This window comes from Blennius ocellaris, assembly GCF_963422515.1.
Source record: "Blennius ocellaris genome assembly, chromosome: 3".
Classification (NCBI taxonomy): domain Eukaryota; kingdom Metazoa; phylum Chordata; class Actinopteri; order Blenniiformes; family Blenniidae; genus Blennius; species Blennius ocellaris.
The window spans coordinates 6,389,611-6,411,807 of record NC_137652.1 but is presented as its reverse complement, the minus strand read 5'-3'; the positions used below and the strand labels follow the sequence as shown (position 1 = coordinate 6,411,807).

Sequence of the window (22,197 nt, the reverse complement as noted above, 5' to 3'; positions counted from 1 at the left end):
CATTACTTTTCCCCGCGGCTGCGTTTCCTTTTAAATCTTAAGAAAACCATGTCATTAACGTAATTTTCTTCGCCATGTCCTTTATAATTCTGAGATATTTGCTGCTCTTGCAGGAGAAACTGAATCCTCATTCAGGAGCAGTGACATTTAAAGCTTCAGCTCACATTTCATTTAAAAATAAACATTCATAAACTGTCCTCTTTCCCACAAAACTTTGATGCATTATTGAAAAATTGTTTGAGCAGAGGAACTGCAACAACGTTACATCCAGACTGCACCGAACACAGAATCCTTCTGGAGAAAAACTAAGCTAACTCCGCACGGCAGAGCAAAACATGGAAGCAGAAGTCAAACTGATTTTGAAATAATTTTATTCACCAAAAGTTTACGAAGGGAACAAGAGGAGGCAGTCAGTATATCAGAGTGCAATGGTCAGTTCAGTGCCAGGACGCTTGACCCGAGGTTTTTATTACAACGCAAAAGAAGATTTGGAGTCGAGCTGGATTCATCTCAGGGTTCCCTAAGCCCGTGTTGAGATTCACTGCTAGATTTATTCTGCAAATATCACAAAATTTAAAAAAAACATCTGGAAGTTTGATTCCTTTTCTCTCAGGAAACCGTCTCGTCACCGCCTCCAGTTTCTCAACCGTCCATGTGACGTGACGTCACTCTTCCACGTACAGGAGGTGATTAGTTTGCTGTATAAACACTTAAAGCTTTGAGGTTCTTCCCGAGATAAGCGGAGCAGTTTTCCTCTGCTGGGAGGATCACCAGGGCATACAGGGGTTCGGACAGTCCCGGATGTACGACTCCAGTTTGCCTTCCGACACTTGCATGAGTGTGGTGTACGTGGTGAGCTGAGGGGACACGGCAAACGAAACGATTACACGTCGGCGTTGAACCCAAACGGCCCGGAAGTCAAGAAACCCGTCGTCAAGAAGCTCACCTTATTTAAAACTGGTTTGGTGGAGAGCACGTCGTACATGGTCTTCAGTGACATTTTCTGGGAAAAAGCAAAAGGAATTTAAGCATAAAACTCATTTCCAGAGCAAGGGATCGGTAGTTGTGGGGGTTCGAAGGTGCTCACGGTCTGCGTGGTCTGGTCCATGCACTTCATGGCCGGAGTCCTTCGATCGTCCAGGAACAGAGGCTCCTTCCAGTGGTCGTAGTTTGTCTCCAGGACGTACCAGCGGTTAAGCTTCAAATCAATCCTGATAAAAAAAAACGAAAGCAATTTGAGAATCTGAACATGTGACGTCCAGCTGCACAGAAACAGAATGTAATCAGGTGGTCTGAAACCAAGTCGGCCATCAGTTCCTCCTGAAGCCACGGTTTCACCACGAGGAGAGGAGAGGCGAACCGCCGTCACTTGTGACCGACATATCACCCCTACACGGGGGGAGGGGGGGGGGGGGGGGGGTGTTGCTCTCGACGCGTTACGTTCTGAACTGAAGCTGTGGCTCTCACTCTAAGACGTCCAGGCTGAGCTGTCTGGACCGGGTGATGATGCAGCCCTGCCCGCTGACGTTTCCTCCCAGGATGAAGTAGGCCGGAGCGAGCAGCTTGGTCTGAGCAAGGCGACTTTTGGCCTCCTCGTAGCTACAGTGAGAGGAAGAAACACACTGTGAGGTTGGTGGGGGGAAGAGAAAGGCATCATGCAGTGTTTTAAGGCACTGGAACAATATTAAAATATGTACGGTGGAAGGTCCACACAGTGTGGTTCTTAAATGAAGCCACACGGATGTAAAAATTATTAAATTAAAGTGTAAAGTGTTTTATCACTTCTATATAAACTAAAAAGTTGTGGGCATTTCAAGTTTTAATTTGGATATTTAAAGGTTCACATTAAGTTATTAATTATAATATTTTGAGATGCTGTACATTTGATTTCCATTACTAGAATTCTAAAAGATAAAACTAAATAAATGAATGTGTAATAAATCTAAAACGTATTAAACTTTCACTGAATAAATTGATGGGAAAATGGACTCCTCTGCATGTATCTTGTTCTGTACAAAGATGTCACAAATCTGATTAAGGTTGTATTTGATGTCAACAACATGACAAAAAGTGACATTCAAGGGTGCAGACGAAAGATTTCCATCACCTGATTAGCGCCTTGCATGGCAGCTCTGTCCCATTGGTGTGTGAATGTGAGCGTGAATGGGTGAGTGAGCTGATATGTAAAGCGCTTTGGGACTGCACTCAGTGTGGTTAGAAGGCGCTATATAAATCCAGACCATTTACCATTTACCATTTACCTTGTGGTTAAAACTCTTCACAATAATGGAACTTACCGTTCCCTGGGATCTTTTTAAAAGCATACAGAATGTATTTGAATATTTAGATTAAGTGAGCATTAAATGATGACTGTGGAAGTAGAAACTGTAGCTAAAAAAAATAATAATAAAAAAAAAAAAAAAATCAATGTATCCTGTTTCAGCGTGTCACAAAAAGAGTCGGCTTCTAATGATTTCTGCCCGAGGAGAGACTGGCTGATGTTTGCCACCAACAATAAGACGTCAATGCCGCAGCGAGAAGCTTCACGTATGAAATGTACCTGCTTGCAGTTTCGAGGACAGATCGAGTGAGAAAACTCATCCACATCCCGTCTCGTTGTCCCAGGATCCACTCCAAGATTCCTGCACGTGTCCAAACGTTGAAGCGTTCCTCAAACACAGCCTACGTCTATAAAGAGTCTGTTAGCAGAGGGGACGGTATGAATCGCTCACCGATGTATCCTCCGTCCAGGCTGAAGCGTTCGTTCATAGTCAGAGTGAAAATGTGCTGCAGGAGGAAAGAAGAAGAAGAAAAAAAAAAAATCTAATTATGCCTCATATCTAAAATTCTAAAGAACTGAAAAGTGACTGTGTTTTATTCAGCCTGAGTCAGCACACTGAAGGACTCACAGGCTTGATGCCGGTCAGCATGCCAACGTATCCGGCGAAGTTTGTGGACTTGAAGACCGTCTGGTTGTTCCTTTTGAAGTCGAGGTTCACCACCAGGGGCTTCAGCTTCTCACTGATGATCCATGACTTGTTTTTCACATCCCAGCTGTGAGGAGGAACGTTTGCTTTGTTTGTTTTTCCGAGACATCATAGCAGTCCGAGATAAACCTTGGTAGAGAACACTGATGAATCAATCAATCAATGAATCAACCCCTTACCCCAAAAACAGGCCAAAATCTAAATTCCTGCCATGGAAGAGGTTGCCTGTCAAAACGCAAAGCCAGAAACAAATCAGTGCTTGTTGTAGATTGGATTTCAGAGGATGTTACATTCTTCTCCGCTCACCCTTATCGTCCTCTGCAACCACTGACGTGCAGACAGTGAACACCTCATAAAAGATGTTAAACAAGACGACCTCCCCTGAATTAGAAAGACGACAAACAACTCCATTCAACATTGACCTTGGTACCTGGAAAAGTTTTGAATGTTGCGATGTTTGTTTTTACCGAGAGGAATCCCCGACGCTGCTGCGATTCCTTTGATTTCTTCTCCGAAGGGGTCCGGGAGCGTGTTCACCATTAAAGGCTGCGGCACGGAACAAAGCGCACCGCAATTACAGCAACAGCCCGCGACAACGGAAAGTCACCCCGGGCGACAGGACGCCTCTGGCTCACCAGCGCGACGTCCACCAGCTCGACGAGCCTCCCGCTGGGAACAAACGCGTTGGCCAGTTCTTTGATGGCCTCCATCATGTTGACCAGCTGAAAAGACGGGAGATCGTGTCAGAGGAACAAGGAGGAAGTGACAAATTGCGGGAAAGCTGAGTGTCATTAAGGGAACAAGCGAAGCTCTTACGTCGGTTTTCTTCTCGGTGATCAGAGCCGTCCATCTCTTGGCGGGCGGCAAGTCGAGGTCCACCGTGTGCCAACCGACGGCCGATCTGAACCTGACGAGGAAGGACCGAGAGGCTTCTAACATTTCACCTTCTCAACACGGATGGTCTCATAAAACACCTTGATGTGGGGGACAGCACTGTTTTCTCGGAGGACAGTTTGGACCTAGATTGCGATAATATGTGATTACACAACCTCCAAGAGCCACCACGGTGGTTCGGCGGAGGGCGCTCTCGCCTCACGGTGAGACGGCCCGGGGTTCAAATACTGGCCGGGCCTTTCTGTTTGCATGTTGTCCCTGCGGTACTCCGGTTTCCTCCCACAGTCTAAAAACATGTATGTGAAGTGAACTGGTGACCCTGAATTGGCTCAATGTGGGCTGGCAACCTGTCCATGGTGTATACTGTACTCTCCAGCAACCCTGCACGGGATAAAGAGTGCAAAAGATGGACAGATATCATGGAACCGAGAGAAGAACCAATCAGACTAATGACTGTCAGAACCAGAGGGTCAAAAATAAGAATCAATAGAGAGAACAGAATAAGACATTTGGCATTATAAGAGCAGATGTCAGAGCCTCAATCATCACCCACCTGGACTAAAATACATTGATACTTATATTATATCATATATTTCATATGGCATATTGCATGTACATATACATATATGTATACATGTGCAAGTACACTAATACCATTGGTATTATTTTAAGCATACTATTACTATTATTATTATTATTATTGATATATATATATATTGTTATTGTTTGTTATTTTATTGCTACCATATTGTTATTGTTATGTTATTGCTACCATTACTAGTAGTACTATACACGAGTATTATACACTATTGCACATTGTTATTATCTGTATTATTGTTATTATTATATAATGCCTACTTCTAATGGCTCTGCCACTGCACCTTACTTTTTTTTGATCTCGTGCTTATTTCTAAGTGCCCATGTTCCATTCTGTGTTGTACTTTATGTCTTGTACCCAGATATTTTTATTTTTTACTTTTATTTCTATTCTATTGTATTTTATAATATTCGTATGTACCAGATTGCTGCAACAAAACAATTTCCCTTCGGGGATGAATAAAGTAATTATCTATCTATCTATGTGGCAAATATGCGATGCATTGGCATGAATTAAAACATTTACATACTTCTACTTGCAAATGCAGAGGAAGGAGGAAGAAATGCAAGAAGAAAATCCCCACTTTCATCACGAATCAAGCAAGGGTCATATTTGAATATTTTAATGACAATCGGTAGTTTTAGTTCTTTTTTTCAGTCTCGTTTCCTTAACTTGATACAGTACTTTTTTTTTATTTTTTAAAATCTAACTGAAAGAAAGAAAAACATCCTAAGGATCTTCACGACACAGATCTGTGAGTCAGTGTCACCCACAAGTTTCATAACTTTACCTGAGCAAGTGTACCTTTCTCTTGCATTATTTCTTTATTGTTCCACAGTGACAAGACTGACGCTACTCACGTGGGGCCGTTGGGGGGATACATGTCTGTCCGACAGTCTTCTGTAAACTGAACAAACATAGGAAATGAACGCAGGAGCTGCTTTGAGGGACACGATGTGACTTCACGAGTGAAACAACGCGCTCAAATTCTTCACAACAGAAACCAGAAAACCTCCGCAGAAATGTCACTTACCGGCGGTATGAACTGCGCAGACGTGACGGTTAATAACGCCGCGAGAAGAAGAAGCGCAGGATGACCCATTTTTGTGGGATTTGAGAGAAACTGTCCAGACTGCAGGTTTGTTGTCACGTCAAGTTAAAGGCGGAAGTTGCTTCTGTTTACCTCGTGACGGCGAGTCCACTTCTACTGTAGAGGGGTGGCGATGTTTATATATATATATATATATATATTAAAAAAAAAATCATATCAAACAATCCATATGCAAATACAAACAAAATAGATAAAAGTAATTGATTATCATTAAAAAAATCTAATTAATCTCTGCTACATTGTTAATAAGTAAGTAAAGTACAAAACTATTTACTAAGACAACACACGCCCCAGGATGACTGTTAGTGGTTGTGTCCATGCAGCCACGTGACTCCTGCCATTCTGTTTAAACAGTGTCTAAATATGTTTGACAATCTTACTGAGTAACTACTTTTTGGTGTATTATCAGTGTAAAAACACACCGCACATGCTCTAAAACCGCAGCTTTATACAATAAACAAGCTGATGGGAATAGAACTGTGCCTTTTTTTTGTAGAGGATATGTTATAATATTTCTATAGACGAGAATAGACTAGAGTAGAATAGAAAATAATGCTCCTTTATTGTCACTCTGTAACGATGTTTAAAAAAAAATAATGTTACCAGCAGTGACATGTTGTGACTGTCAATGATTGCATACTAGGCAGCGGTGTGGTTATTGGCCATTATTTTTTACATTTCATTCTCATTGGGACGAATCCCAGCGAACCATGAGGGAGGGCACAGGTCAGCCGTTCATCACAGGCCAAACAGAGAGACAGACAAAGCACATTCACACTGGAGCACCAGGAGGAAACCCATGTAGACAAGGGGAGAACATGTGATCTCTTCCTATGAATTTTCTTTGAATCTAGTTTCACATACAGCACATATTTAAAATCCCTCCAAAATATGATTTATCCACAATGGCAGAAAAGATCCTCACCTAATTTTTGAACATATTTATTTATTACATTGTATTAGGAGATGGCAGTTCAAAAAAAAGAAAAGAAGAATCATATATATATGTATATATAGCTGGATTTTTCAGGGGGCTTTCAAAAGTGCTGAATAAATCAGTGTTCCTGACATCAGGAGGGATTAAATTTAAATGCAGACGGCAGAACAACTGAAGGTCTGGAATCCCATGGTGGTCAGACAAAGCAAAGCAGGCCTGAGAGTCGCAGTGTGAGTGTTAATGTGTAGGCTGACCAGTTTATCCATGAGCGAGGCTGTAAACGGCCTCCAGTGTGTGAGGCAGAATTTTAAAGTCATCCCTGTGTTTGATAGAAAACCAGAAAAGCCAGCTGGAGGACAGATGTGACGTGACTGTGATGGATGAAGTCCGAGTAATGCAGCACAGTTCTGTTTCTGGACCAACTGGATCCTTTGAAAGAGCGTGTGAGGCGGAGACCAAAGAGAAAAGATGTGACGTGATCCCAGCAGGATGTGACCGACGGGACAGCAGGAGACCACGACATGGACCAGGTCAAACGGGGCTGCGTGGTGGTGAAATGGTTAACCCTCTCACCTCACTGCGGCAATTTCAATTCCAGTATAGACTTTGGGTTTTTATGACTTAAAGTTCAAGATAATAATAGATATTTGTAATATAACATAATTTAGATATTTATTACATTTCTTATAATTTTGTTTGACTGTGGAGATTTTCCAATCAATTCGAAGATGTCTGAATGAACATTTGCAGGTGAAACACCTGGACCCTCTTGGCCTCTTGACAATCCAACTGGAGGGTAGAACACATTTTGGACAGTGAAGGGCAACATACCAACTCCTTGTTTGTCGACAAATACTACCCACTCAGGTAGGATTGATCAAATGTCTCGCAGAGCAATCTGTCCTCATATAGAACTATCAAATGTTGTAAAGACTTCTATATGACACAGCTCCTCCCAAGTGAAAACAAGTCCTGGTTAATTATTTACACTAAGTAGGCCACTGGGTCACATGAATTTCATAAAGGTCAATAAAAAAGACTCGAGTGATCTGGATATGGAAAACAGAAGCAAACCAGTGAAACTGACTGGAACAGGAAGTGTTTATTCCAAATATAAAAAAAGAAGAAAAAAAAAAGAAAAAAAACCAAACCACCGAAGAATTACATGTCCAAGAATAAATTGATAAAATCCAGACTGTTGCAAAGAACTGGCAGCAGTCTTCATTTGCAGTACCTGTCTGCTTTCATTTTGCTTCTCCTGGAAGAAAAACACAGACACAACTTGGAATCAGATTGAGTTTGTCAAGTTTCATTAAACTATTATAAATATTTTAGCCCCCAAAAGGGAGAGCTGGAGTCCACTTTCCCAGTAATCTCAAGAGCAAATCTTCACAACCAAATAATGAGGTGATCAAGTCCTTGTAGCGAGTCCCGGAACTTTGAATCTGCTCCATTGATTTTAAATAACTTTGTTTATAACGGCTTTACTGAGAGGAGGCAACGTTTAATGGAGAGTGCTCCTGAAACACCGACAAGCCTTCGACGATAAACACATATAGAGCTTATTTTCACACCTGTCAAGCAGAGCTTCATGAAATTTCCCATCGGTTCTGGCTCTCTTCAGCGAGGAGGAGTCTCCCTCGTTAACCCGGAGCCGCCGGTCTTGAAAACTCTGGAACTTCTTCCTGTCGTTCAGCCAGAAACACGAGGAGGGTTATGAAAGGGATGAAACCAAAGAACACCATTTGGTTTGTTGTTGGCAAACAGAGAAGCTCGTCTTTACACGGGACAGGACAGGATTTCCAAGTTTGAAGAGAAGCAGATTCATTTCATGCTGGTTGAAGTTGAGAGGGGAAACAAACTGTCAGTTCATGTTAAACTGGAGACCAGTACATGACACACTCACTTCAGCTGAAGGGATACACACATTATTCACAATAAATACCAACAACTTGCAAATTGCTTGTTTGTTTTAGAGAGAATATTTAATTAAAGCCACATGGAAAAATCTGGAATTTTTTGCAGTTAACCTCCTTTTTCTTATTTGTACAACTTGCATTTTCATCAACATGGGCCAGATTGAAGACTCCCTGCGGCCCGCACGTTTGACACCCTTGTGCTATGCAGTTATTTACATATTTAGCAGAAGGACGTTTTACCGGGAACAGCAAAATTTAACTTTTATTGTCCAGATGTGCTGTTATACAAGCTTTTTAAAGCAGGCTGGCACAGTAGCATTACACTGTGTGGCGAGGCATAAATATGATACATGTTGCTGGAACACTTTCAAAATAATCTCTTAGTTTAACACGACACAACACAACAGCAGACTTTATATATTTAAATATATGTTGCACTACGGGGCTATAAACAAACGAGGCACCTTGTCACAAACTACTGTGATATCTCCCGTTTCTCCGCTGTGTCTGTATGCGATGCTTCCCGTGCTGCGCTCCATCTTGAAAGGCATTTCAGATGCTAAACACTACATCAAGACGCAGGCTCAAGGGCAGCTATTATAAACATGTCAGCGCGACGTGTCCATTTCCCCAGCATTCATCTAAAAACAAATAATAGAGAGGGAACAAAACAAAACAAAGCTGCCAACCAAGAAGCAGCTTCAGACATATCGCCGCCAACTTAATAGGCCGGCGACAGGCCCGTATATAAAACACTTGCAGCTAAAATGCAGCGGTGCCTGCTTTCTTATTGCGACATGTGAGCGGACCATCAGTTGCACCTTCAAGACACGGGCTCGATGAGGCGAGTGCCTGAAGGCGCGATCTCCCATCCAGACGTGTGATTTTGCTGTCAAAGTGCCGCCGGTGCACACGGACACGCGGCGATAATGACGGGGAAGAAATCACTGTTATTTCTCCCAAATGGACTAAAGTGCTTTAGCGATCATTTGAAAGAGGCTGCAACGTGCCCTGCTTAACTGTAACATGTCAAACTGTTGGCAAACTCAAAGCTTAATAATCACCGGTGCGGCGCGACGGCGTCGACGTGAGACCGACTACAGCAGGGATTCAGACTTTCACAGGGAAATTGTGTCAACTTGTTTGGGTGCCAAGAAGTTAATGAGTCACAGAAAGCAACTCCATAGACAAACACAGAGACGAAGAAATTAAAGAAAACACGTGAATGGAACGGATAATGCCAAATAGAAATATAATTTGATACACTTTATGTATACTGTGCTTTTAATAACGCTGATAGATATGCCAGAGTGAAAGCAGAATAGAAGTAAAGAAGGGAAAGGTTTTCTTAAACGAGTATCGGGATGATGCCACAAACGAACGGTCTCTTTTTAACGTGGCCATGTTTGAGGCAGACATTGTTTGGCTGGCCTTTTAAGACGTGACCTTTCAAAATGAGGGAATATGTGTACTCATAAACACTCACAGTTTAAATACACTCAGTAAGTGTTGTCCAGCAGGGGAGGAAGAAATGATCAAAAGCAGTCATACTGTGCAGGACCGATCTTATCCCATCAGAACTGGGGAGAACTGGACTATTATCACAGACAAAACAAATCAAGGCTGTCATAATCGGGGACTAATGAGCTAAACTAAATGTATCGTCTGGAGATTTTCTTTTGTTATCAGGGAACTCCAATCTAATCTTATAATTGACCCACTGGATAGACAGCATGTTCCTCTCTTACTGTAAAGAAGAAATTCCCGCTTTTTTATTTTATAGTTTCACCTCATTTGAATTCAAATATGTTGGGACAATACATAGTAGCTGCCAGCATGAGGCACATTAACGACATTTTGCCAATAAGAACCTCACCTATGACTGTGAAAGTGCGTGTCGTGTTTGTCCAAGGTGCACATTCTCGACTAATACGAGGACAAGTGCTTCCCTTCAGCGGTGATTATCTCGGTTCAAAAACGTTGAATTAAACATCCCTACAAACACCCGATAAAAGAATCTTGTTTTTCTTTTGCAGACAACCTAAAGCGAGATCCCTTAATTTAAACTGCTGAGTACATTTATTTATGTTGATTCATCATCAGGTCCATAAATAACTAGGATATTGACATATAATTAAAACAAATTTTAGTATGTAGAAAGACTGTGACTCACTCAGAGAGCTCAGTCTTCTGTGGTATATATGATATACTGCACATATTAATATTTTGATAACAGCAATGGTGATAAACTTGCGATATATTGTACAGCCCCACCAGGGCTTGTTGCTGATATTTTCATTTATCACAACATGTTTGAATTTAAAATCCTAATATTCTAAGTGGGACTGTTTCACAAAATAACTATATGTGCAGAGATGTTATAACATGCTGCAGTGCAGCAAAAGCACGTTAGTAACTTCAGTACAGCTTGTTCTCAATATCCTAATCAGAATGTGCTTTTGAAAAAAAAAAAAAAAGGAACCTATGATTTGCTGTTAACCTGCACATTAAATGCAGCACAAGAACATCCAGTAAACACTGTGGACACTTAATCATAACATTGTATGCAGAGAGAATCCAGCGCAGGCTGTCTTCATTTGTGTACTAAGAGCCCGGCGCAGTGATAAACTGTGGAGGTTACGTACACATAGTTGACCTCGCAGGATTTCACGTTGCCCCTGTCCTCATCCGCGATGTCGTCGTTATGCTTGACCTCTCGCTCTGTGCTGGTTCGGATCTGCTCGTCATTCACGGTGAGACGGGGGGGGGGGGGGGGGTTTAAAAACAAAACAAAAAAAAACTAAACAGAACAGTTGTGCATTAAATATCAATACCTTGAACTCCCTGAAGTGAGGTCACAAACATTTACCCCCCTTCCTACTGCTGCAGGCAGATCCCCACAGAGTTTACATGCTTAAAGGAATCAGAGGATTAACATGCGACCTTGTGCAGCAACACAATTTAAGCATCACCTTCACCATCTCGTCGTCCCCCGCCGCCTTGTTCTTGGCCACGATGTCCCCACTGTCACTGTAGGAGATGAAACAGCTATTTGCTGCCATGAGAGCCATTTTGCCCTGGAGCAACGCAGACGGAAAACAGAAGAGGAGGCAGTAGATTAGATAGAATTGCACAGGGATTGGTTGTTGTTACAGGCATGAGAGGTTGCCTGATATTTGATGTAAAAGTGTCTCAAGGTTGCACCGAGCTGGTTGTTTATATTTTAAACAAACAGGGCGAGCAATGTGCTACGGTGATAAGGTGGATGCATTCTACATAATTACTTATTTGCTCATAGCCGAAGCTAAATTTCAGCTCTCATGAGGTGAGCTGTGAAAGGTAGGGGACATAAACGAGGAATAAACTTCAACATTTCCCTGTTGCAAAACATGTGACTAAAAACAAATCTAACAGACTGTAATTTCCAGACTATAAGAAGCTACTTTTTCCACTTGCGTTGAACCCCGCAGCTTAAACAATGATGTTACTAATTTATGGATTTTTACAGGTTCATGAGCTTCATGCTGCCAATACATGGATGGTGCGTTCAGGTGCATCACGGAACTCAGACCTTTCTTTCTTTTTAGATTTGGTGATTGCGGCTTATATTCAATCGTCTGGAAATGACAGTACATTGTTGATAAGGTCTCTGAAAACTAAAACTATGTGCTATCATGTTCACAAATCTTTTATATTTCTACATTCTTTTAACTACCGTGGCAAAAAAAAGCAGCTTTTCAAAATGTACACATCAATTTTTAATCACAAAAAAACTACTGATACTTTAGGAGCAACATGACCTCTAAAATATTACTTTCTAGATTGTGTATTATACCATAACACAACAGTAGGTGAGCCCACTTATGCATATTACCGTGTAGTACCACAGTGCTTCCTTTAATAAGGGCAATGTGAACTTTTCACACAGTTTGAGTTTCAGTCATGCATATTTTAAAGCCAAAGTACAAGCAGCTGAACCTTAAAACATGAAACACTTTTGCACCTCACTGAATAACTGCCTCCATTCTTTTTTTTTTTTTTTTGTATTAAAATCAGGGTCGCGTCGGTACAGGAGCTAATCCCAGCTGACTACTGGCAGGAATCACCCTGACAGGTCAGCATCAATCACAGGACAAGAGACAGAGAGAGACAGACAATCGGACCCACGAGTCACCAAGCGTCCAATAGAAGGTCCTGGACTGTGGGAGGAAACTGGAGTGAAAACTCACACACACATACAGAGCACTTGGTGAAATGTCGCAGGCTGTTTTTACTCTTAAGTTATCAGAAATAAAGGCTCTCGCCCAATGTTGCACTTTGTCCTCCATATTCAAGTGGCGACACTCCTCAGCAGGCGCCAATACAATGTGCGATTTGTGCATTTAGACAAATCGCTGCGAATGATTACCAATAGGAATGCAGCAGAAAATGACATCTGACACGAAACTTGGGCTTCTTTTTCATTCGTTTCATTGATATATACCAAGATCATGTGGCAAATTTTACAGCTGTACTCAACTTTATTTAATACACATAGCCCAGTGTTGCAGTTAATTAACTTCAAATTGACATTTAGTCTTTTTCTGGACCGAAAGCAGCAGAGTGACTCACTGCGACATCTAGTGGTTCAAAGTCGTATTACAACACAGAGAATCATGTTTTAAATGGATAACTTTAGTAGACAGCGCAATGTTTTTGAGACAATATCTTATTTCTGAATAATCTTTGACTGTCTTAAGCTGAGGATACATTTTGCACTTTTACAAGTTTAAACTACCACAACTATTTTTGACATCATACTTAAGATGACTAACAATATAGCGCAGAAACAATGTGGTCATAAAAAGGCATCATTAGGTTTATATTGCTGTGTTCTTTTTTAACAAAATGTCAACACAAATCTGTTTTTCCCCTCAAAACAAATTTAAGCAAAGTGTCTCTTCAGATTTTGAAGCCAGGCAGTAAAGGGACCAAGACGCTGTACTCAAATGAAACTCCAGCACCAGAATCCCTCAAGTGTTTGTTTCTAATTGCCTTCATTATCACATTGCCTGCCAACAAAGCCACAATAAAATCATTATCTGTGTCATTCTAATCAAGAGGCCTTCAGCAGTTAGTCTGGCTTACATACAAACTCGAGTAGAGTCCAATTAAAATCATCACTAAAACATTAAGAAACAATACTGTTTTATTTAGAATGGCACCCGTTTTGTTTTTGTGTGTGTTTGAAGAGTCTATATGAGCATAGAGATGATTAAATGAGATTTAAAATGGAAGCATTCTTGGTACTAAACTTACTGCATTCGACTGCAGAGGAAGAAATAAGTAGGGATCCTAAACAGAGAAAAATGACTGCCCACACACCGGGACTCTTTAAAGAATCAGAAAAATAAGGAAGAATGTTTTCTATATTGTGGAGGAGAAAACTTTGAACTCCTCCACTTCTGGCAGCAGCTGCAGAACATCAACAGCAAAACTTACCAGACAGAGGAGCAGCTTCCACCCTCACCCTTTAATATTCCCACTCTCATTCCTTCGGCCAGTTATTATAGCCGACTTCAAATGTGAGACAAATCGCAATTACATTAATATGCATGAGGTACTTTATTATTGCCTGCTGCAGCACTTAGATCTGCTCTTTCGGCTTAAACTTCTCAGTCTAATCTATCAGATTTTTGGTAAAAAAAAAAATTTTGTGTGCACTGTTTGAAAATCACAATGTGGAGTTTCCATGTTCTCCATGTGCATGAGTTTTTCCTCCCACAGTCTGAAAACATGCATTTGAGGTTCACATTGTGACACGATTGGCTCATTTAAGTTTGATATTAAACATGCACACCGATACACGCAAAGCCTTCTCTGTGTGTTTCTGTGCAAGTTCTGGAAGTTTAGAGCTGGACTAACGGAGCAGTACCACTAGTAGCCAGTGGAGGCAGTGTTGAGATAGAAGTGTTTGGTGGGAAGTGTGACACACTCGATAGATAGATAGATAGATAGATAGATAGATAGATAGATAGATAGATAGATAGATAGATAGATAGATAGATAGATAGATAGATAGATAGATAGATAGATAGATAGATAGATAGATAGATAGATGGATGGACAGATGGACAATCATGTTAGTTATTGTTCATCCCGGGTCGATTTAGTGCCAAACGCTCACTGCAATGCACTGGACTTGTGGATGTTTAAACTATTTGAAGTGCAGGTATCTATTTTAGCATCAATGAGCCTTTCAGTGAGATGAAGCAGTATAGAAGGCAGATGGATGTAAATTAGAGGCACAGTCTGTGATATTCATCAGGTTTTAGAACATAATCGTCTGTGAAATAGAGGGATATTATAATTCTTGTCTCATTTTTTAAAACTTCTCGTGTGTATGAGAAACATTTGGCTCTTTACTCACACTCTGAAAGACCGGTTCCCATTGTTCCCTGGCGCCAATGGCATCGGAGCGCCCCACCACTACACCTTCAGAGTTGATGCCCAGGTACTTTCCATACCCAGATTTTAAGGCTATTCTGGGAAGGGAAAAAAAGAAGAAAAACAGCAGTGAATCTCTGAAACGCTCATCTAAAATTCAAAACATGCTTCCTGGGGAATGTTTTCCTTCATGATAAGAAAGGTTCAATAATGTGAGTGTGTGAATCGGAGATCCATCTCTGAAACTAATGAATACAAAATAGCTCTATTACAGGCGGCGTATCTTCAGGGATTGATAGCCCGCGGTTTGGTAAATTACTTGTGTACATCTAGACAGCACAAACAGATCTGTAATATAAAATATAAAAACTGGGGTAATAAATCCACTGGTGAGGGACTCAGCTACAACGTGCACTTTGTCTTGGCGCACTCACCGCGAGTCTGTGAGCTTGACGGCAGTAAACTGCTCAGGAGGATCTGGCCCTTCATCATCTGAAAAATACGATGTTTACTTTGAAAACACTTTGGAGTTAAGACCGCAGTTCCTAAGTGTTCTTGTTATATTCCATTGATTTGATTTTAAAGATGGGTTTGTCCAACAGTTGTGTGTGTAAACAGAACTATGCAATCACATTTATCACACTGTTATTACATCAGATTTCAATCAAACAAAAATAAAAGATGTGAGTATTCATTAAATACAAATAGCTGAAACAGAAATACTGCAAATTTGAGTACTTTGAGTGAAGCAACATGTTTTTTCAAACGGAGTTAATATCACACGAGCGGCATCGACTGGCCTTAAGCTTGTGGCTGTTGAGTTATTCTAGTACCTATAAAATGATAAACCTTTACTATAACCTATACCAACTAACTATTCCGTTAGTTCTAGTAGAAAATACAGCTAAAAATCCTGAAACTGTTACAATCTGTCAGAAATAAGCTGAGAGATGAAAAAAACGTGCCTCATTGCTTCTCAGACATGGAGATGCTACCAAATGCTGATGGTACGGTTTGATGCTCATGCTGGTTCTCTCACAATAACGTGGCGAGCATTCAACACTGCATCACAGATTTCACAGATCAGTGTCCTTTATATAATAGAATAAAATGATCCGGAAGATCAATGACCACAAAATTTGAATGCAACGTCGCCTCTTTATCATAACAGCTTTCTAAGTCCAAACATTCCACAATACACCATTTTGGACCATATTCTGAATAGTTAGAATAAAAAAAAAAAAAAAAAGAACTTGGCATTTCATTAATCACTGAGAACCACCGTGTGCTGTCATTAAAACGTACATAATTTCAACTTTCATCAAGTTCTCTTTAAAACTTGCTTCATGTTTCACTAATGCATTCCTATAATTAATAATGTAAAGCCTCTGGCTATGCAGCACCGCCCTGATCTGGGTTCACTTCACCGGCAGTCAAACATTTACAGTAACATATGGAGGGAACTGTCATGTCGCACTAAATTGCTTTGTTCTACAGTGAGGTCTCATGAGGTGATCTTAATTTCATAAAATGCCTAACAGTGGCCCGGAGGCCCACTTTGTGAAGTTTTCCATTAAGGTTTCAGGGAAGTTTGGAGAGTGTCATACTGGCATCCGGTCATTGTGGGAGAGTTTGAGATATCAGCCAGGAAAGCATGAATGAAGCGCAGGTAGAATTACACCACCAGGTCAAAAGGCTGATTATCTTTGGAGTATGAGAGTGAGACTCTCTGAGGAGCAGGTTTCCTCCGACTTGCAGGTGAATATGAGCGTTTCTACAGATTTCTAAAAGGATGAATCATCCACAGCTTGGCGTCTGTGCAGAAGGGAAAAAAAACAACCCTGTGAGTTAAGAGGGGAGAATCTCTAATCTCGCCTTCTATACTGCCGGTTGGTGTCCTCTTTCATCTCATAGAAATGGGCTTATGTGCATGCAGAAGATGTGGAGCCACTAAGGGAATTGGGACGTTTCAATCTCCCGGCCGTTTTCACCGGTTCTCCCGTAACGTGGGCTGAATTAATTGTTAGCTGTGTCTCTTTCCGGGCAGACTGTTTCAGCGAGTGCTGCTCCTTCAGAAGTGCCTGAAGGCAGAAATGAGTGAAAACTCAAAGCTATCTCTGTCCTTCTCCTCAACTCAACCTTTTCAGTCTGGTGTCTGGATTTATGACTTAAACACTTACTGCTTTGTGGACTGAACGCAAACCCCCTTTTTATCCCCACATCACTGCAAGCCGAAAGTAAATATAACCTCAAATAAAGTTTGAAGTTCCTCATATTTGTACGGCTGTGGGATAAGTGAACACTCTATTCAAAATTAAGACAAAAGAGTAGGAAGGAATGCTGTGGTATATTTAGATTAAATCAGGCTATATAGTTTCTCCCTGGCAAATGTCCATCTGCTTCTTCTGTCTAACTGACACATATTGCAGATAGATACTCAACATAACATGGTGATTATACAAACAGATAAATACAGATAAACAGATAAAAACATTATGAGGCTTTATTCATAAATAAAGCTGAAATTTACTGTAACCGCTTCTCCTGTAATTGCACCAAACGGGGACGTGAGGCGGAATACAGGAGAACAATTAAGGACTTTGTGGACCGGTGCAACCTCAACCACCTCCAGCTGAACAGTGACAGAACAAAGGAAATGGCCCACACTGGCTACAGTCACCTTTACAGGCTGAGAGGCGGAGGTTGTGAAGAACTCCAGGCACCTCGAGGGTGCAGCTGGATGACACAGCAGACGGTAGATCCTGAGAATAGATACACTCTACAGATAAGAGACACACTGGACAGACCCATAAACAGAGTGAGGTCCAGCATCGGGTCTGAGTCGTTGGGTTTCACTCTGTAAAAAACACCTAGAAATGACTATGTTGTATGTGGTGCTACATGAATAAAGTTGGATTGAATTGAGCCACACTCAGTTCGGCAGGTGAGGTGAGGGTTCTATTCTATTCTATTCTATTCAACCTCTTTAATCTTGTACACGCAGCATATTGAAATTGCTTTTTAAAGATAATTAATTTTACAAAAATCTTCTCTCTTCACGGCTTCAGGGACTCTACGGAGTTCTTATTAGAGTTGATATTGTTGTTAAAATTCTGCACAAAAAACACGACCGCAGTTGATAGATTGCAAGACTGTGGTTCATTTTTACTCAGTCATATGACATACATTTGATATTATGTTCATTCCAGTTTGACAAATGTGGAGTTAGTGACCTTTAGCTACTGATCACAAAAAAATAATTAGCTGCTTTTGAAGTCTGCAGAAACCCCCTCCAGACTTTTATGACATTTTATATAAGAAGAATGGAAAAAAAACCAACACAATTCTACTAGTCTGCGGCTGTCGCCTGCACGTGTTATTTCTAGGCAGAAAATGTTCTGGCTATCTGTATGGAGAAGAATTTCACCGTTGAAATGTGTAACCTAATTAAAGTTTCCACTGTACTGAGAAAAGGCCAGGAGCTGCATGGAATGAAACTCTCAAATAAGTCAGTCGATTTCAAAATGGGTCTTTTCTCTCTTCTTACCTTGGTGCGGTGCACCGAGTGTGAAGAGTCCAGTATCCATTGCATGGATGTATGCGTTGTTCTGCATTTCTATGGCAACTGTCCCTGTGATTTCCCCAAAACCACTAACGGACCACCAACCACCTGAACAGAAAGACCCACGTCAGAGTTGAAATGATGAATTGCTTGTTTTTAAAGTACATCAACTGACAAAATATAAAAGAGATTTATACTCATCTCTGATGAAAGAATAACAGTTGCTTTGTGGGCACATTATATACTCAGTTTAAATTACTCAAGTTAAACTTGATACACTTACCGACAATGTCTAGTTTGTCCTCATCATTTGCTTTTCTTTTCCTATCTTTGTTCTTCTTCTTCTTCCTGTGTGAGTACAATATACGTCAAAGGACATTTTCACATGTAACGAGCTGGCCAAACATTTTAGTGCACATACACTCTGAGGCTGTAAAGGTAATTTCAGTAATCACAGATTAATTGAAATTAAAACCAACCCAAATTTTTTTTTTTTTTTTTATCATTTTGCCATTTGAGAGTTACCTCATTTTTTGTCTTTCAGTCCCTTGTACGTTATCTATTCTCCTTCCTTGCATGTCTTCCCTCACAGCTTCCACAAACCTCCTCACTGGCCTTCCTCTTCTTCAACTGTCACCTTCAACTTTAACACGTATTGAAGCTACCGTCTGTCCCACGTCTGTCCATCGTGATGGACGCTTTGGAGGGGAAAGTCCCTCTAGTCTGCGTATTCCTTATCCTGTCCCTTCAGCTCAGTCTCAGGTAAAGTGTTGACATCTTCAGCTCTGACACTTCCAGTTCAGCATCGTGTCTTCTGGACAGTACTACTGTCTTCAAACAATAAAACATCGGTGGTCCTCACTGGGACCGTTACGTCACACTCCATTTCCAATAAATCCACCTTGTCTGGACTCCCTTCCTCTCTTCTCTTTCACAAAACAAACTTAAACTCATATGAATTTATCACTCAATTCTCCCAGTGAAAGGATAAAGACATTTACACCAGAGCTTTCAATTAGTGGAGTTTTAACCAAATGTTCATCAGTTTTAATCTGGAGCTGTTTGTTTTTAAAGCCAACGTACAATCTACTGAACTGGAAAATGTGCGTGAATTTTTCGTCGTCATTATAATAATACTGAAAACAGCTAGTGAAAACAGGCACTTCGTCCTTACGAGGTTCTAACGTCGGCTAGCAGATTTAAGCTAAAGCTAAAAGAGGTAAACAGCCATTCGTGAACAGATACATGTGCAGGGTCTATTTTAGAATCCTGCCAGGGAATCTGTATGGACTTACCCTTTGTTATGACCTTTCAGAACCAGTTTTGTTGATTTTACATGCGAATATTCAGCCATGAGTACGGTGAACGCTAGCAGTTAGCTCCGTCGATAAACACTACAGCGTGTGGACGTCGACGGCAGCCGCGGAGGGACATTCAAAATCTGAGCGAAATTCGCACGACCACACAGCATTGGAAGTCAATCTGGTTAGACCTAAGTATGTTAATACAGTGATGAAATGCTACTTTAAATAACAAAATGAAAAAGAAAAAATACAAGTTTACCAAACATATTTCAGGGTGTTTTTTCGAGAACATTTGTTGGAATAAAACAGTAATGTATGTGGTCTCGGACTTTTTCCAAGTTTGCCTTCTAATGTGACAGTGAAAAATGGATGGAGAGATTTCAATGCTTAACATTGTCTTTATTTCTGAGTTATTTCCCTCATAATAACTTTTTTTTCCCAGTACAACCTGAGTCTAATAAAGGACATTCAATATCATCATGTAACGAGAGTAAGCTTTAGTACTCAGAGAGGCATGTCTATAGCCCATATTCCAATAGGTCTGTTTGGTTTTATGAGATGTTTGAATATCTAAATAGTGAAGCTGACATTGAGAAATTAGGCATTGTTGAAACTTCATGTCACGAATGTCAAATTCTACACGTTCACCTTTGACCATCTATCAAATATATGTCTTAATCACAGCAGACTATAAATCATGTCAGTAGTTTCCCCTTGGTATATCAGGATCAAGGGCAGTGTTTTCTCTTTTAGTCAGTCACAACATTCACACCGACTGGAAATGTTAAATGGTCTACGAGTCAAACCCACAAGACCTGCCTCAAAGGCAAAAAATAGCCTCGCCATTCAAGGTGGGCATGAGCGTGGGTGGGAGTGACCTCAAAGCCTGGTGTCCTCATATAACTGTTTATGCTAATGTTGCCTCATTAAACAGGAATAGCCCAATCAAGGGCATGTGACAGCAAGCTATAAATCATTTGTGAACACTGTCAAGAAGTAAAATAAATTAGACAGCGGGTTGTGTTATCTGCTCCCTGCAGTAAAACTCAACCAGTGAGAACTCAATCATTCGACTTAAAACGAGTGACCGGATGCTGAAAGGGAAGGAAAAAAACAGAAAAGGCCAGTAATAACTTCAGGACCCAGTTAAACTCCACAGTAAAGTGCAAAACATGTCTTAACATACACTCCTGTGAATTGACTGAAATACATTAGTGAGAGTCCCTGGTGTTGCTGTGCTCGGGGAAAAGTTGACGCAGAGTGTGGAAGATTAATCTCGTTAGAAGAAGCCTGTAAGCTTGAAGGAAGTTAGCAAGGGGGGGGTTTTCACAAACCATGAATCAACGTTTTACCCTGAACTGAATCCCAGCCGGGCTTCTTCCGTCATTTGTCAAACTCAGTAATACTTTGACAGCAATCCCTGTTGTTGATGGGATTAAACAGCCATAACTTGTACTGAGAGAGCTGAGTGGTTAAGTCCTTAAGTACGAAAACGGAGCTGAAGGAAGACGCTGTCAAATGAAATGTTACCAGGCAGTACCTGGTACTTCAGACAGCGTCAAAGTAACAGCAGAAATGACACTTTGTCGCATCACTTCATTGTGGTCTCACGTATGTGTGATGGCTTTCCTCCCGCAGCCTGGGTGTTCACTAACAATTGCATATAATATAGGCATTTTATAATTCTTTTTTTTTGAAGAAGAAGAAGAATCTGATAAGTCATGAGTTATGAGTCATGATCAGGCAGATAATATTTTCCTTTGAAATGTAGCATTAGAGCTTCATGAACTGTTTGAGGTTGCGGCCAGGTTTCTCACAGCTGTGTCACTCCACCTTACAGCTGCTTCACATGTCATTAGTGACACCAACTGTACCTCACTTGCAACACTGATGCCATTTTTTTTCCCTTTCACCTCACATCAAATATAATTCTGGTCTGTGTGGAATGTATATATATTTGCCAGTCCATGCTTTGGTTTTCTGCAGGCACTCTAGTTTCTTCCCAAAAAACCTGTTTGAGGCTCGTCGAGTGACTAAAATGACCTGTTCGTATGTGTGTGTTTGTGAGTGTCTTTTTAAGCCCTGCGATCGACAGAGTTCGTCAGGGAGACGGAGCAACAGTTGATTAAAGAAGCATAGAAGATGGTGGAATAGTTGTACTTGGAATCAGAACGTACAAACAACTATACATTATTTAAAGATGAGGCGTCGCCATAATGTAGAAATACGGTAATGCTGAAAGCATTTGTGTTGTTTAACAACGCTCATTTACTGTTGGCTCTATTTGTGTGTGTGGCAACAAAAATAAAGATAAAAGGAACTTTATTTTTTGTACTGCTCCTAATCAATAAAATGCATTAGTGTGACTCTAGTATGAAAGCAATATCATACCGTTGTCTTGAATACAAGGACGGCTCTAATTATCTAACGAATCACAGCCATACTGCTCGAAAGAAAAA

The 22,197-nt window shown here is 40.8% G+C and overlaps 2 protein-coding genes across 3 annotated transcripts; both read right to left on the bottom strand.

The window, feature by feature from the left end:
• Positions 1-379: 379 nt before the first annotated feature.
• asah1b (N-acylsphingosine amidohydrolase (acid ceramidase) 1b) lies at positions 380-5,635 on the bottom strand. The gene is made up of 14 exons (XM_080520280.1): positions 5,513-5,635; positions 5,340-5,386; positions 3,804-3,894; positions 3,623-3,709; positions 3,455-3,533; positions 3,294-3,368; positions 3,167-3,212; positions 2,910-3,054; positions 2,733-2,787; positions 2,561-2,642; positions 1,468-1,599; positions 1,088-1,211; positions 947-1,003; positions 380-857 (listed from the first exon to the last, which is right to left on the bottom strand). Exons 1-14 carry the CDS (start codon positions 5,579-5,581, stop codon positions 768-770), a joined length of 1,179 nt encoding a protein of 392 aa, XP_080376406.1. The 5' UTR covers positions 5,582-5,635; the 3' UTR covers positions 380-767.
• A 1,985-nt stretch (positions 5,636-7,620) lies between these two features.
• frg1 (FSHD region gene 1) lies at positions 7,621-19,844 on the bottom strand. Of its 2 annotated transcripts, none has more exons than XM_080519646.1 (9): positions 19,730-19,844; positions 18,718-18,782; positions 18,420-18,542; positions 15,307-15,364; positions 14,856-14,970; positions 11,419-11,523; positions 11,092-11,183; positions 8,102-8,212; positions 7,621-7,785 (listed from the first exon to the last, which is right to left on the bottom strand). In XM_080519646.1, the coding sequence occupies exons 1-9, from the start codon at positions 19,786-19,788 to the stop codon at positions 7,749-7,751; spliced, it is 765 nt and encodes a 254-aa protein (XP_080375772.1). In that variant the 5' UTR covers positions 19,789-19,844; the 3' UTR covers positions 7,621-7,748. The 2 variants fall into 2 exon arrangements, with proteins under 2 accessions (XP_080375772.1, XP_080375773.1); XM_080519647.1 differs by lacking the exon at positions 19,730-19,844 and adding an exon at positions 18,960-19,716.
• Positions 19,845-22,197: the final 2,353 nt, after the last annotated feature.

Bases quoted from the DNA above. Each gene is read 5' to 3' on its own strand.
- frg1 (XM_080519646.1), bottom strand. From the start codon at position 19,788: ATGGCTGAATATTCGCATGTAAAATCAACAAAACTGGTTCTGAAAGGT. The intron at 18,543-18,717 runs GTAAGTGTATCA...CTTTCTGTTCAG, and splicing joins GGACAAACTAGACATTGTCG to GTGGTTGGTGGTCCGTTAGT. The intron at 15,365-18,419 runs GTAAGAAGAGAG...CGTATTTTTCAG, and splicing joins ACTCGGTGCACCGCACCAAG to ATGATGAAGGGCCAGATCCT.
- asah1b (XM_080520280.1), bottom strand. From the start codon at position 5,581: ATGGGTCATCCTGCGCTTCTTCTTCTCGCGGCGTTATTAACCGTCACG. The intron at 5,387-5,512 runs GTAAGTGACATT...ATGTTTGTTCAG, and splicing joins CTGCGCAGTTCATACCGCCG to TTTACAGAAGACTGTCGGAC. The intron at 3,055-3,166 runs GTAAGGGGTTGA...TCCTCCTCACAG, and splicing joins GATTTTGGCCTGTTTTTGGG to CTGGGATGTGAAAAACAAGT.